Here is a 14,279-nt window from a genome sequence, read left to right on the forward strand (position 1 = left end):
GGTGGCTCAGTGCCTGGTGAGGATGGTTGGTGGCTCAGTGCCTGGTGAGGACTGTTGGTGGAGTCTGGCTCAGAGGGGAAGATAACACTGGGTTCTAGAGTAGGTGGGGGCTCCTGTGAGGGGTGGAACTGGGCTCCGAAGAACGAGCAGGATTTGGGTGGGAGTTAGAGAGGGGAGAGGTCATTCTCTTCTGCAGAATCAGAAGGTATGGTTGAAAGATAAGCCTACAAGTAGGCAGATAAACTTGTGCCTTGCCTATTTCAGAACTTAGGCAAGTAGAAACTTGTCTTCTCCTCCCACCTCCCACCATATTATCCATAGTTTTCACCCCTCTCCCCCACCCGGCGGTATGCATATGCGTGGGTGCTTGCACACACATACACACACACACACACACACACACAGCCTCAAGGAAGCTGCCAACCTGATCTTACCTGTAATCCTGGGTGTGTTTGAAGTAGATGCTGGGGAGATGGTGCCAAGGGAAGCAGCCAGCCATGGCACACTCAGAAAGTATGAGTGAGGGGAGGAGGTGTGGCGCGTGGAGGAGAGGCCTTGGATAGCCTCTGGACAGAAGCCAGCTCCTTTCTGCTGTCTGAGGTCTCCACTGTTGTAGCCTGTTGGCCTGGCAGAGCCTGCCCTTCACACCTTGGTTTTCCTGGCTGTGAATAGGGAAGCAATGCCCTGCCCCTCCCTTCCAGAGGGCTCGGGTTTGGGTCGTTCTGGGTGGGCCTTACTGCCCTGGGAGCCTTTGCTGGCCATCTTCCTCCCACGCCTGAGTCCTTGGCACTGCCCGGCAGGGCTCTTTCTAGAGCAGGGCAGGAGGAACTGGGCCCAGTGGACAGCAGGAGCCTGGGTGGAGATATTCTTAGGCCATGGCGGGGCTCATCTGAGCCTCCTGTGGCTGTTGTGTGGGGACTGTCTTCCTCTGCCCTGATCCCATAGGGAGCTCGAGCCACCTCTAACCAGCTTCTTCCTCCCACCAGGATCGTCGCTGGATTTTCTCTGAGACAAGCCCACCCGTCCAGCAAAATAGAGTCCCTCAGGGTGACAGTTGACTTCCTGAAGGTGCCTCTTGGCCTGAAGAAGCCGGTGCTGAAGGAGGTGGCTGTGGGGCCCCCCAAGAGGCCCCAGCCTGCGGCCCTGGAGCGCTACAAGGCGCGGCGTTCAGACGCCATGGACACCGAGTCCCAGTACTCGGGATACTCCTACAAGTCGGGCCACTCCCGCAGCTCCCGCAAGCACAGGTGGGCAGGCATGCAGGGTGACGTGGGTGGCAGAGGGAGGGTCGGGGGGCCATTAAGAGGCGGGCACATGCAGGGGTGGCGGGGTGGGGTGGCTGCCCGGAAGACCCTGGTCCAGAACTGGACTTTCTGCGCCTCTTCTGGCTTCCCGCCGCAGGGACCGCCGGGACCGACACCGCTCTAAGAGTCGAGATGGGAGTCGAGGGGACAAGTCGGTGACAATCCAGGCTCCCGGGGAGCCCCTGCTGGACAATGAATCCACACGAGGGGATGAGCGGGTGAGTACTGGGGATGCGGTGGTCCAGGCCAGGCATTTTCAGGGTGCTCCTGAGGAGTTGGAGGCTCCATGGAGCAAGGAAGGGCTTGGAAACCTGGTCTCAGACAGGTGCCAGATCGGGGAGTGTGGCTTGTGTTATACTTAGCTTGGCTTAGTGTCTTAAGGTAGGACCTTCAGGAATTTCAGTATAGAGATCCCTCTGGAAACAGCAGCCTCTCCTTATCTCCAGAGGGTCGGGGGTGACCTGGGCTGCCCAGCTCGTCTGGAGCTGTGGCCAGCCAGTCAGGCCTGCTGGGAGTCTGGAGCAGGAGAGCGGTGGTGGTGGCTGGGCCTGAGGTGCATGTGGGCAAAGCTGAGCTTTCCTGGAGCCTCGAGGTGTGGGCACTCTGTGCCCTCTGGTGCCAGCCCGTAGAATGGCATTACCTGGGTCTTCGGGAAGGAGTATGGGAAGAGTAAGTGAAGAGAGCCGGAGGGAGAAGAGGTGAGGCTGAGGGATGGCACAGGGACCCCGGGAGAGAGTTCTCCAGGACAGGGGTGAGAAAGTTTTCTGTTCTAACCTGTCACCTGCTGTGTTCACCTGGTAGGGAAGACAGTGGGCAGAGCACAGTCCTGGAATAGGGCAGAGGCAGGATTTGAGGTGATGACACTGAGGTTGCCCAAGTCTCATTCCTCTTGGGAGCATCTTTGGGTCTGGAGACTCCCAGATCCTTTTTCCTCAGAAGAAAGCTCTATGGCTGACATTGGGAGTTCCTGGGCCTTGGGAGCAGGTCAATACCTGAAGGAAATGTCCTTTTTCCCTCTCTCCCGATCCCTTCTCCCTGGGGCCTGGCCTGGCCTCCTGAGTTCTTGAAGTGACCCTGAGACGTGACCCTGAGACATGACCAGCTCGCCTTCTACTGGGGAGGAGATCCAAGCCCTTGGTCCTTGGAGGGGGTGGGCAGTATGTCTGGGGGTCAGAGGGTGGGGAAGGGCTTGGAGCTTCCCAGGGCCTTGAGCTGAAAGCAGTCAGTGCATCCACGTTCTATCTTCACATCAGACTTGTTACCCCTCCTGTGGAGAGGAGGTTCCCAACCTCCCTAATCACTGGTGCTGCTGGGCTGCCTCCGTCCTGTAGCCTGAACGTCCTGGGTGATAGGATGTGACTCCATATCCCCAGGCTGTCCCAGGAGTGAAGGGTGTGGGCACTGAAGGCCGCTGGTGGTCTGTGGGACTCCTCTGTGGGATGGCCTCCAGCCACTGCAGAGAAACAGCTTGAGCAGAACACTTAGACCACACTTAAGGGGCACCTGGGGACCTCAGCCTGGCCACCTTCTTGCCTTCAGGGACAGACAGCCTCTGTGCTGTAGACATTTAGATGGCTCAGCAGAGGTGGCCTTGCAGACCAGAGACCCAGGGTGGCCCTGAGTCTGCACAGTGTCCTTCACCTTCACCCCTTTACTCCTGGGGTCTTCTCTGTGCTACTCTGGTCTGGTTACTCCCTTAGTTGGAAACCTGCGGTGGCTCTCTGTGCCTGGAGAATGGGTGCTTATTGCCTAGCCCTGCACTGCAACATGACCTGCACAAGCCCCGCCTGGCTGCTCTTGGCCTCACCTTCCTGGCTGCACCTTGCTGTGCTGCTGCACATGGATTTTCTGCTCTCATAGCGCTTGGCTGCCTCAGTTCATGCCATTCCTGCCCCAAAGGCTCCTCCTCTAGCTTCTGCTGAAATGATGGCATGCTGGAAGGAACTTAGATAGGACTTCTAGAATTAATGTTAATGTGTGAGTGATTCATGTGGATCTTGTTAAAATGCAGATTCTGGTTCAGTAAATGTGCGGTGGGCCTGAGGTTCTGCCTTTCTAACAAGCTTCCGGGTGATGGCCACACTGTTGGTCCATAGATCACATTTTGAGTAGCCAGTCCTTAAAGAGAATTAGGTTCAGCAATTCTCAATCTTGGATGACCACTAGAATCATCTGGGGAGCTTTTTTTTTTTTTTTTTTTTTTTAGCAGGTCACATTCTCCAATAATTAACATTATTTTCCAACCTCCCTAAGTGATTCTAATGTGTGCACCTGGGATTGGGGACGTCTTCCTGTTCCCTGCCCCAAGGATCAGCTCAGGTCCCCCCGTTTCTCGAAGCTTGCCTGCCTTGCTTGGCAAATTTGCCCTTGGATCCTAGTCACTGCCTGAGCAGCTCCTCCAGATGTCCCGTGCTGTCTGCCCTGAGGGTCATTGCTGCATGCGTGGCTTTTCCTCTCTCACTGACCAGGATCCAGCTCCCCGAGGGCTCGGGTCTTGGTCTTGGCTGTCTGCAGAAGCCAGACCTTGACACGCAGTGGAGCTCAGTACATGCTTCGATGGTTGCATATTTGTTGATTACTCTCTCTTCTTTCTGCCTTCTCCTTTCCCACGTGTTCCTCTCTGTCTCCTTTCCCCTCACCCTCTCTCCTGTCCCCCGCCTCTTCCTCTTCTTATCCTTTCCTCCTTATTGTGTGGCCGGCCCCCTTCTGCCTGTAGGATGACAACTGGGGGGAAACAACGACAGTAGTAACGGGCACCTCAGAGCACAGCATCTCCCATGATGACCTCACGCGCATCGCCAAGGACATGGAGGACAGTGTCCCGCTGGACTGCTCCCGTCACCTGGGTGTGGCAGTGGGGGCCACCCTGGCGCTGCTTTCTTTCCTCACACCGCTGGCCTTCCTGCTGCTGCCCCCACTGCTGTGGCGGGAGGAGCTGGAGCCCTGCGGGACAGCCTGCGAGGGCCTCTTCATCTCCGTGGCCTTCAAGCTGCTCATCCTGCTGCTGGGCAGCTGGGCTCTGTTCTTCCGCCGGCCCAAGGCCTCGCTGCCCCGCGTCTTTGTGCTGCGTGCCCTGCTCATGGTGCTGGTCTTCCTGCTCGTGGTCTCCTACTGGCTCTTCTATGGTGTGCGCATCCTGGATGCCCGGGAGCGCAGCTACCAGGGCGTGGTGCAGTTCGCCGTGTCGCTGGTGGACGCCCTCCTTTTCGTGCACTACCTGGCCGTGGTCCTGCTGGAGCTGCGCCAGCTCCAGCCTCAGTTCACGCTTAAGGTCGTGCGCTCCACCGATGGCGCCAGCCGCTTCTACAACGTTGGCCACCTCAGGTACTAGCGCACAGCTGGAGAAGGGTGGGGAGGGAAAGGGCAGGGGAGGATGTGGAGTGACTGCTAGGGTGCGAGGGTGTGATGGAGGGCTGGAGGTGATGGGCTTGGAGGGCTGTGGGGGACGGAGTTGCGTACTTTGCACCAAGTAGGTTTTCACCAACGTTTGCTGCTTCATGGGCAGGTTCACAGTGGTGGGGCAAGATCAGTTGGGAGTTATGAGTTGGGAATGAACAGGCATTTAGAAGTAGGGAATATTAGAGGGGGATGGACCAAAGGGAAGAGATATTGGGGGGGTCACAAACAGGGGCTTTTTGGAATCCCTTTTCTAGTCCTTTCCGGGAGGCACAGCTTCTTGTGAGCACTTAGAGAGTGGCCTGTGAAGTGACCCCCAGAGAAAGAGATAAGGAGAATTCTTCAGCTCCCTGTACACAAGCCACCCCTCGAGGCCGCACAGAGTATCAGCGGCACGTCTTGGGTCCTGTAGAGAATCTTGGGGGAATGCTGGATGGGAATGAGGTGACCTTTGGCTGGGGACCCAGACCCAATGCCCTTTCTCTGCTGGGCTTTGGCACAGCAGGGAGGGACTAGCAGGCCCAGCCCTGGGAAAGGCTTGGGAGCCTGGTAAGTAGACCTCAGGCCCGGATCCAGCCTTCTTGGAAGCAGCTTGTCCCTGTCCTGCGCCCTCTCCTGCCCCGCCAACCTGCCCTAATGTGTCCCTTCCCGTGCCCCTTGTCTGTCCCTTCTCCTGCCCCCTCCTGCCGTCTCCCCCACAGCATCCAGCGCGTGGCAGTGTGGATCCTGGAGAAGTATTACCATGACTTCCCTGTCTACAACCCTGCCCTCCTCAACCTGCCCAAGTCCGTCTTGGCCAAGAAAGTGTCTGGCTTCAAGGTGTATTCCCTCGGAGAGGGTGAGCAGCCCTGCTCCTCTGCCCTTCCCTGTCTCTTCCCAAGCAGGACTCCAAGTTACCACCTCTCTCTTTGTCCCTTGCTTTTTCCTTTCCTTAGCCTATGTTCCAGCCGCTTCTGTTCAGTCACTTCCCTTGACTCCAGGTGGCTGATCTTAGCTGCTCATCCTACTTGCTGTTGCTTTATGCTATGGCGTGTCCCCGATCTGGCTCCTCTGTGTCTCTCATCAGCCCTGGTCTGAGCCCTTCGGCTCTCAGAGCTGCAGAACCTCCTGCACTGGGGAGGAACACCCGCAGGACTCCTGCGCTCCCAGTGCCTTCACTGTTGCTTTCCTGTGGCCTCTCCCAGAGGTGGCCAGGAGGGTTGGGATTGGGAGGTGTTGCTGGGTGGTGGGAACGGCTTCTTCTGGACATGCCAGGCTGCTGTCTCCAGAGCTCCTGGAGTGGGAAGAAAGGCCACACTCTGATGTGACCATCCCCTCTATCCTGTTCCTGTGCAGAAAACAGCACCAACAACTCCACTGGCCAGTCTCGGGCTGTGATCGCAGCGGCAGCTCGGAGGCGGGACAACAGTCACAATGAGTACTACTATGAGGAGGCTGAGCATGAGCGAAGGGTGCGCAAGAGGAGGGCCAGGTGGGTCCCTGGGGGAGAAGAGGAGGAGGAGAGGTGCTTGTGGGGTGAACTGGGAGTGGAAGACCACGGAACTTCTGTAACTGCTGGAAATACAGAGCAATGATGACGTGAGTGGGGGGTGTGTATTTGTTTTCCATTGCTGCCCTAACAGATTACCATAAACTTAGCAGCTGTGACATAGCACATATTTATTATCTCCCAGTTCCACGGGTCACGTGCAGGCTGGCTGAGGCTGAAATCAAGAGGACTCTCATTTGAGCCTATGCTTCCTCTTTCAAGCTCATTATTGTGGGGAAAATTCAGTTCCTTGTCACATGGCCCCATAGGCAGTTTACATGATGGCAGTGCATTTTTGTTCCCAGCAGAAACAGGTCTCTGACTCCTGCCACCAGCTGGAGATAACTCTGATTTTAAAGAGCTCATGTTAGATCAGGCCCAACAGGACAGTCTTGTTTGGAAGCCACTGACTTGGCACATTAATTACATTTGCAAAACGTGCTAAGATTGTTGTCTAATGAGGGGATGGGAGTTTGGTAGAAGTGGGGGGTATCTTTGAATTCTGCCTACCATCGTGAGGTAGGGACCCAATAAAGGGAAGCGAGCTTTACCTGCAACAGTGGGGACTCAGGCTGGACTAGGCTTCCTGCCAGTAGATCTGGAGGGCACTCACCAGAGGGTGCTTTTGTTGCCTTCAAAACATGAGGTTCTAGTGCCTACATTTTGATAAATTCTTAAATGCTGTCCTCACTTCTTCCTTTCCCTGTTCGAATTATTATGTGGGTGTAGTCAACCCTGAAGAATCTTACCTGATGCCTACTCTGCCGGGTCCCGTCTTGGTCTGTCGGGAGTTCCCTGAAGGAGGAGCAGAGTGCCTCGGGACTTGACTATGCACCTGCCCTTGGTCCCACCTTCCACATGATCTCCAGGCTTCAAGGGCAAGAGGTAGCCCTTACCCTGTTCTCATAGGAGGCTGGCATCCCCTGCAGTAGAACAAAGATCACCAACTCCATTTCTGCGGCATTCCAGCCTATCTCTAGTTGTCTTGGAAATGGCCCTCATGGGAAGGAAACCAGCGATGTCCCTACTCCTTTACCCTCTGCCCTGACCAGGGTCATTGAATCTCCTGTGCTGCCACCACCATTTTTGGCACATAGAGAACTCTTTCCTTTCCCCATTACCTTGCTTGTAACCAGGAGCAAACTTTCTCCTTTGTTTACCCGAGATAAAAGGATCTTTTCAAAAGGAATTTACTGAGGAATGTAGGGGAAGCAAGAGAATAAAGAAATGATAGACATACACAGATCCACACCTGCGTACCCAGAGTCCCGTTTGAAATGACTGAAGTTCCCGGTCTCCTGGGTTCCTGCATATTAGGCTGCAGGCCTCACTTTCTTCCTCCTGTCACTTCAGGCCGGTCCTGCTCTTAGGCCAGGGGGGTTTCGGTTTGGTTTTTGGACTCGAAGTGCAGAGAATTGCATTATTTGCTCTTTTCAGCTTCTAACGTATTGTCATTATAGGGTTCCTCATGGTTCTTTATTCTGTTTTCTCTTTTCCTCCAGTTTCTTCTTTCACTCCAGCCCCATTTAGGCATCCAGCTGAGTGTGTTTGATTTCCTTAAAACCTGTATGTATCCTCATGCAAAGTTAGTGTAGTCATCTTTGTTGGTGTTGGTGTGTGTGTCGGTATGGTTTTTTTTTGTTTTTTTTTTTTGAGATGGAGCCTCGCTCTGTTGCCCAGGCTGGAGTGAAGTGGCGCGATCTCAGCTCACTGCAACCTCCGCCTTCTGAGTTCAAGTGATTCTCCTGCCTCAGCTTTACAGATGGGTACCACCATGCCCAGCTAATTTTTGCATTTTTAGTAGAAGTGGAGTTTCACCATGTTGGCCAGGCTGGTCTCGAACTCCTAACCTCAGGTGATCCGCCCATCTCACCCTCCCGAAGTGCTGGGATTACAGGCATGAGGCACCACGCCTGGCCATCTGTATGCTTTTAATGTAAACAGACCTCTTTTTCCTGCTTCCTCCTTAACGCCGTGTTTTTGAGATTCATCCCTGTTGTCTGTACATCTAGTTTGTTGCATCTTTCTGCTGCACAGTAGTTCATGGAATACTCCCGACATCCTATCCAATATTCGGATTATGGTTATCTTCTTTTTTCCATTTTGATGGATAAGTAGGATCTTATTAATATTTTCATTTGTATCTCTCTAATTGCTAGCCAGTAACTACTTTGTATATTTTTTAGCCTTTCAGTCCTCTTGTGAATTTTCTGTTCACCTCCCTTGCCCTATTTTCTCTAGGTTTCCTACCTTTTTCTTCTTTACAGAAACTGTAGCAAATTCCTTGCGTGTTCTAGCTATGAATCCCTTGTGGGTTCTAGATATGTATATTTCCCCAACTTCATCAGATGTCAGTTAATGTTGTCCATGCTATCATGGTTGAATAGAAATCTGTCATTTTGATGTAATCACGTCTACGAATTATTGATCCAATGAAGTATGATTTGGGGGTCTTATTGAAGGAGGTTTTCCTTACAGTTTGATGGAATGCTTGGTCTATCCCATAGCACAGTTCCTAGTTGTCTCTCTGGGTTTGACGCTAGATTTGCCCTCAGTCCCTGGGCTGGGCCCACTGAGCTCTGTGGCTGTTTCCCATTCTCAGTGGGAGAAAGGTACTGTTGCCCCTGGCTTTGTATTGCTTTGGGTGAACACAAAGGCCTGACTTCATTCAGGCTGCTGGAGTATTGGAGCTAGGGGAGAGGGGTGGGTGAGGGAAAAGAGATGTGGGCATCTGGCCCAGACCCCTCCTGTCCCCTAGGCTTGTAGTGGCGGTGGAGGAGGCCTTTACTCACATTAAGCGGCTGCAGGAAGAGGAGCAGAAGAACCCCAGGGAGGTGATGGACCCCCGGGAGGCAGCCCAAGCCATCTTTGCATCCATGGCCCGTGCCATGCAGAAGTACCTTCGGACCACCAAGCAGCAGCCCTACCACACCATGGAGAGCATCCTGCAGCACCTTGAATTCTGCATCACGCACGACATGACGCCCAAGGTGGGCCTGCCCTGCTGCCAGCACCCTTCCTCCTTCCCCAGCTCTTCTCTCCCACCTTTGTTTTCCCTTATTCTCTCACTTCTTTCCTCACTGTCCACCCCATTTCTCTCTCCTCTCCACCTCCTTTTTACAATCCTCTCCCTCGTTCCTATTCTATCTGCCCCATCTGTGTGGGGTGAAGTCCTTAGGTGGATGAGGAGAAGGGGGGTCTTCAGTACCATTTTGGGGATGGCTGAGACTTAGTTCTCATCTCTATGAGGGCTCTGGAATTACCAGAGCCAAAGGCCCGTCTTTACCCCCATTACCCTCTTCACCTCCACTAGCTGGTCTTGGCGCTGGGCTCATTTTGAGCCATTGCCCACCCCCAGCTCTGTTGCCAGCTTCCTAGAATTGCTTTCCCTGAGCTACCCTTGGTGAACAGGTAACTAAAGACGTTGCACTTTAACACCTCTGGCTCCCTCCTGGTGCAGACCTGCTTGGCACAAATCATACAAGCTGTGTGGGAAGGAAGGAAGAATGAGGGAGGGCTTGCCCAGGTCACAGCCTGGTGCAGGGAGAAGAGCAGAAGGTGGGGGTCCTGGGAGCCGAGTTGAGTCCTACCTGAGGAGCACACCGCCCTGTGCACTCCAGCTTCCTCGTTTATAAAATGAGGGTCTGAAGCAGATGATCTCAGGCCCCTTCCTACTGTAACATTGTGACGTTCTAGTTCATATGCATAGAGTGAGCTCAGGGATGTCCCTGTTGCTTTTGGAGACTATGGCCCACAGGATGACGGATAGTGGGTGGGTGACGGGGATTCTTATGTAGCGCCTTCTTTCTTCTTCAGGCCTTCTTGGAGCGATACTTGGCGGCCGGGCCTACCATCCAGTACCACAAGGAACGCTGGCTGGCCAAACAGTGGACACTGGTGAGCGAGGAGCCGGTGACCAACGGGCTCAAGGATGGCATCGTTTTCCTCTTAAAACGCCAGGACTTTAGCCTGGTGGTCAGCACCAAGAAGGTCCCATTCTTCAAACTCTCCGAGGAATTTGTGGATCCCAAGTCGCACAAGTTTGTCATGAGGCTGCAGTCGGAGACCTCAGTGTGACTGTGCAGCAGCAGGCGGAGTGGGAGACTTTGGGGGGCTCTGGAGGGGTGGGAGGGGGCTTGGTTCTCAGGCCCAGCCACATTCCTGCCACCCTTCTTCTTGCTCTTGTTTTTGTTTTTTGCTTTTTACTTGAATTAACTTACCCCACCTCTCTCCTCGCCTCTTCCTTATTTTACCCCACGTGAACCTGGAGAGACCATCCTGCTATCAGCAGTACCTGGGAAGGACCCCCCAACAACTTTTGTGTTACTCCGGGCCTGCAGGAATCAGTGCCTCTCTCCCTCTTCTTTCCCCAGACTACACTCTATCCTGAAAGGGCCCAGGGCCCTGTGATTGGACCTTCCCCTCCCGAGCCCCTACTCACAAACCCAAGTTCTTGTAGCATTTCTCTCCAGTGACCCTAACGGGGTTTCTCTGGGGCACATGGACGTGACTCCAGAGAGCCACAGTGCCAAACTCCTCCACGGCAGCGGCTGGCCCTCCTGTCCCTCACCCCAGCCACAACAAACCCTGGGTTGTGAGCCAGGGATCCTTCTGTCACACAGCTCCGGTTAGGAATCTCCTTGCCAGGAGCATTTGCTTCCACACATATTGAAAGCAAAGAAGGATCCCCTCCTTTTCCCAGAAATCTCCACCTCATGTTTTTGATTTGTATGGTCACGTGACCATAGGCAAACAGGTGGAAACCCTCTGTGATCACTTTTACCAGGGAAGGTACCTTTCTTCCAGTGTGTCTTTCCTAATTAGCTTCTGAAGAGGAGGGCTGAACAGATCCCTGAGGTTTTGGAGGGACCCCGTCACTGACCTGCTCCCTGACCCTACCCTCACCTTCGTCCCCACTCTTCCCAGTGAAGGGTGGTATGCAGACTCCTGTACAGACTTAGCGGCTTGCAGACACTGATCCGGCCCCTGTGGTCTTAGACAAATGTTTTCATTTTTGTCACCAGCCACCCCCGTCCTGCTGTCTTCTCTCGACTCCAGAGACCTGTTGCCTCATCTCTTTTGGGGAAGAGCTGGCAGCTCCTCCTCGCCCCCTGCCTTAAGTCCAGTTCTTTGCCTCAGGGGTCTCCTTTCCTTGGCCTTCCAGGGTCCCTGCCCCTTCTCTCCCTGCCTGATTCTCTGGGCTCTGGGCTCTGGACTCCCTCTGTATTGCAGTGAGGGACCAGGATTACTGCCTTTTGTAGGTACTTCACCCCTTACCCTGTTTTAGCTTCCATAGTCTTTGCACCAAATCCAAATTCTTGATATTTTAGATCTCAGTTTGAGCAAAATTTGCTGGCCCTCTAATAAATATTTTCAATATAAATCAGAGCCTTTGACTCAAACATTTTTGCCAAGGAGAATAGAATTAGGGAGTACCCATATACATCCAGCCAGGATCCACATGGAGGACCGTTCTGGTGGCTGGAATGACTGGGCCAGTCCTCTGAGTAACTCAGTGTCCCTTTATAGGCCCTTCTTTCCCCTGGAAGACTCGTTGTTACTTACCTTGCAGAGCACATCCTGGCATAAGATCCCCGGGGACTCCCTGTGTAGTGGCAGCCCTGGGAATGATGGAGCCTAGTGATCGGCGTTTCTCCTGCTGTCCTTTCTGCAAAAGTTTACCTGTTCACCCACCACATGCTAGTGAGGGGCTCATCGGCCAGTGCTACCTTGTTCCCAAAGGGGTGGGTTGTGGAGCTCATTTAGGCAGGGCTTCTGGCTAGGGCCGGGGTTATGGGTTAGGCCGGTGTGAAATACGTCCTGTTCTGGGGGCCTGTCTCTTTTCTTCTCGTTAAAAACCTGGTGTCAGAGGAGTCCCTTCTGAGTTACATAAATACCTCACTATCCTGAAAAACAGGGCCTGGATGGTGACTGGGGTCATTGCCTTTGTGGGCAGGATGGAGTGTGGTGTGGTCTGAGGAGCAGGTTCGGTTTGGGGTGAGGGAAAGGATTTGGGATCTTAGTTGCTGCCCTAGGTTGAGGGCTGGGGAGTGTTTATTTTAAGATCCTGCCATGTTTTTAATCACTGTGATTTTTTTCATTCCCGTTTTCTAAATAATAATTTTTTCCTCCAACTCTCTCTCTAAGCACTAAGGGCTGTGACTGAGAATGGTAGCATTTGGGTCCTTTGCATCAGAACTGTGGTATCTTTGTCTTCTCTGATGATGATTATTATTGTTGCTTTTTAAAATGTCAGGATGAATTGTCAAATGTATGGCTGCGTGTTTGTCCTTTTCCTCTCCTCTGTGGGAAGTTGTCTCCATGCTGTGAACTGCCGTGGGGTGTGCGGCTGACTCAGTCCGCCTGAGCAGTCTCCCCACTATGCTGTCCCACCATGCGCTGGATCTGCTCATTCTCCTGCTGCGGGGGTGTGCCCACCTCTTGCCCCCTTGTCACCATAGGGCTTCTGTGGCTGGGCCTCTGCAGCACTCTCTTTTGTGTGACTCATGGCATCCTCGCTCATCCCCACCGTGCCTAGCAGGCCTTCCTCTTCACCGCCTCGAAATGCTTGCCCTCCCTCGCTCCACACCAGGTCACTGTGCCTCAGTCCTTCACCTACCTCGCCACTTGCCACTGTCCCCATTGGTCCCTTTCTCCTAAACTAGTCTTCGTGCTCTCTTTGTTTTTTCTCATTCATTTCCCTCTTGTCTCTCATCTTTTCGTCCCATTCTCCTTCCATTTCAGCCCTTAACTTTTTCTCTTCCCCATCTCCACTCAGTATTCCAATGGCAAACCCTGATACAACACCTGTGGTGAGACATCGGGCTCTCCGGAACTTTCTCAGCTGACAGTCTTTTTCCCAGGGTTCGCGCTTCGCTTCTCCTCCATTGGTCCCAGGTGAACTCCCCTGCTCCTCTGTGGTGTCTGTCAGTCTGTCTGTCTTCTCCCTCCTCTGCCCTTCCCACAGGACAGTATCTGCTGATGGATTCAGTCCTGGTGTGTGATTGTTGTTAATTTGTTCTTCTGTGCGCAAAAGGAAGGGGGCTTTTTGAGTCCCTTCCAAGTGAGATTGTAAATGTAGAATTTTCCACTGTTGGATCTAGATTTTTTTTTTCTTTTTTTGGGGGGTTACAGAGCTGAGACCTTGTGCATGCATGTAGAAAATTGTAAAATGTAAATTTTTTTTTAATATATAAAAAGCTTGTTTCTACAGTTTGCAGTGGATCTAAACATTATGGCAATTTTAGGGTTTTTTTTCTTAAACATAGGAACTAAAACTGTACAAATTTTTTTTATATAAAATAAAGACATTTGACTTTTGTGGGGGCATTCTGTTTCTTTTCTTTCTTTCTTCTTCTTCTTTTTTTTTTTTTACAGGAATGGGAGCAAAAGAGGGCAAGGGAAGAATGAACATATACTTCTTGCTAGGGAGTGAATGGGCAGGAGGGGGCAGTGTGAGCTCGTCATTGCCTGCAGGCCTTCAGGGTATGTTGGAGAGAAATTGGAAAATGAAAAAGGAAATTGCTTATTCCGAATCCTGATTCTAAAGAGAGAGAAACAAGGATGTGGGGACTCAGCAACTTCCCAGTGTAGTTGTCAGGATAAAAAAAGAAAGATTACTTCCTAGGTCCATCCTCCCGAGTAAGCTTGTGCTGGATGGCCTCTAGGGCAGGAGTGGGTTTCTAAAACGTCTTTCTAAAACAGAAAGTGCCATAAGAATTTCAGGGGATAGGTGAGATTTCAGTCCATGGTGACAGCTCATCACATTTCATTAAGACAGGTTTCTGAAGTGTGTGTCTTAGTTCTAGATCTGTAGAGAGTTCATTGCTCTGTTGTCATTGTAATGCATGTAATCAGGCTCTAGAATCATCCTCAAGAGATCGGGGCCCTTCTCCCAGGCTTACCCGGACCTGACCTTCTCTGTGACTTTTCACAAGATGCTTAGCATGTAAACAGCCCTCTAAGGCTAAAAACAAACAAGCATTCCTGTGTGGAGGTGGCCTATTCACTAGATTTCCTCCTCCTCTCCCCTGCATTATACTCTGCCAGGC

General features: G+C 52.6%; 1 protein-coding gene across 2 annotated transcripts in view; it reads left to right on the top strand.

Moving 5' to 3' along the window:
• VANGL2 (VANGL planar cell polarity protein 2) overlaps window positions 1-13,555 on the top strand; it is a 28,170-nt gene extending 14,615 nt beyond the window's left edge. For both annotated transcript variants that reach the window (XM_032260790.1, XM_032260791.1), the window contains exons 2-8: window positions 987-1,247; window positions 1,402-1,522; window positions 4,021-4,628; window positions 5,402-5,538; window positions 6,036-6,171; window positions 8,987-9,218; window positions 10,045-13,555. In XM_032260790.1, coding sequence (XP_032116681.1) covers window positions 1,177-1,247; window positions 1,402-1,522; window positions 4,021-4,628; window positions 5,402-5,538; window positions 6,036-6,171; window positions 8,987-9,218; window positions 10,045-10,305 — 1,566 coding nt within the window. In that variant the 5' untranslated portion in view covers window positions 987-1,176 and the 3' untranslated portion in view covers window positions 10,306-13,555. The remainder of the gene's footprint in view (window positions 1-986; window positions 1,248-1,401; window positions 1,523-4,020; window positions 4,629-5,401; window positions 5,539-6,035; window positions 6,172-8,986; window positions 9,219-10,044) is intronic.
• The last annotated feature ends 724 nt before the right edge of the window (window positions 13,556-14,279 follow it).

The sequence above is a fragment of the Sapajus apella genome, unplaced genomic scaffold (genome assembly GCF_009761245.1).
Source record: "Sapajus apella isolate SASKATOON/1434 unplaced genomic scaffold, GSC_monkey_1.0 scaffold119, whole genome shotgun sequence".
In the NCBI taxonomy this organism is placed as follows: domain Eukaryota; kingdom Metazoa; phylum Chordata; class Mammalia; order Primates; family Cebidae; genus Sapajus; species Sapajus apella.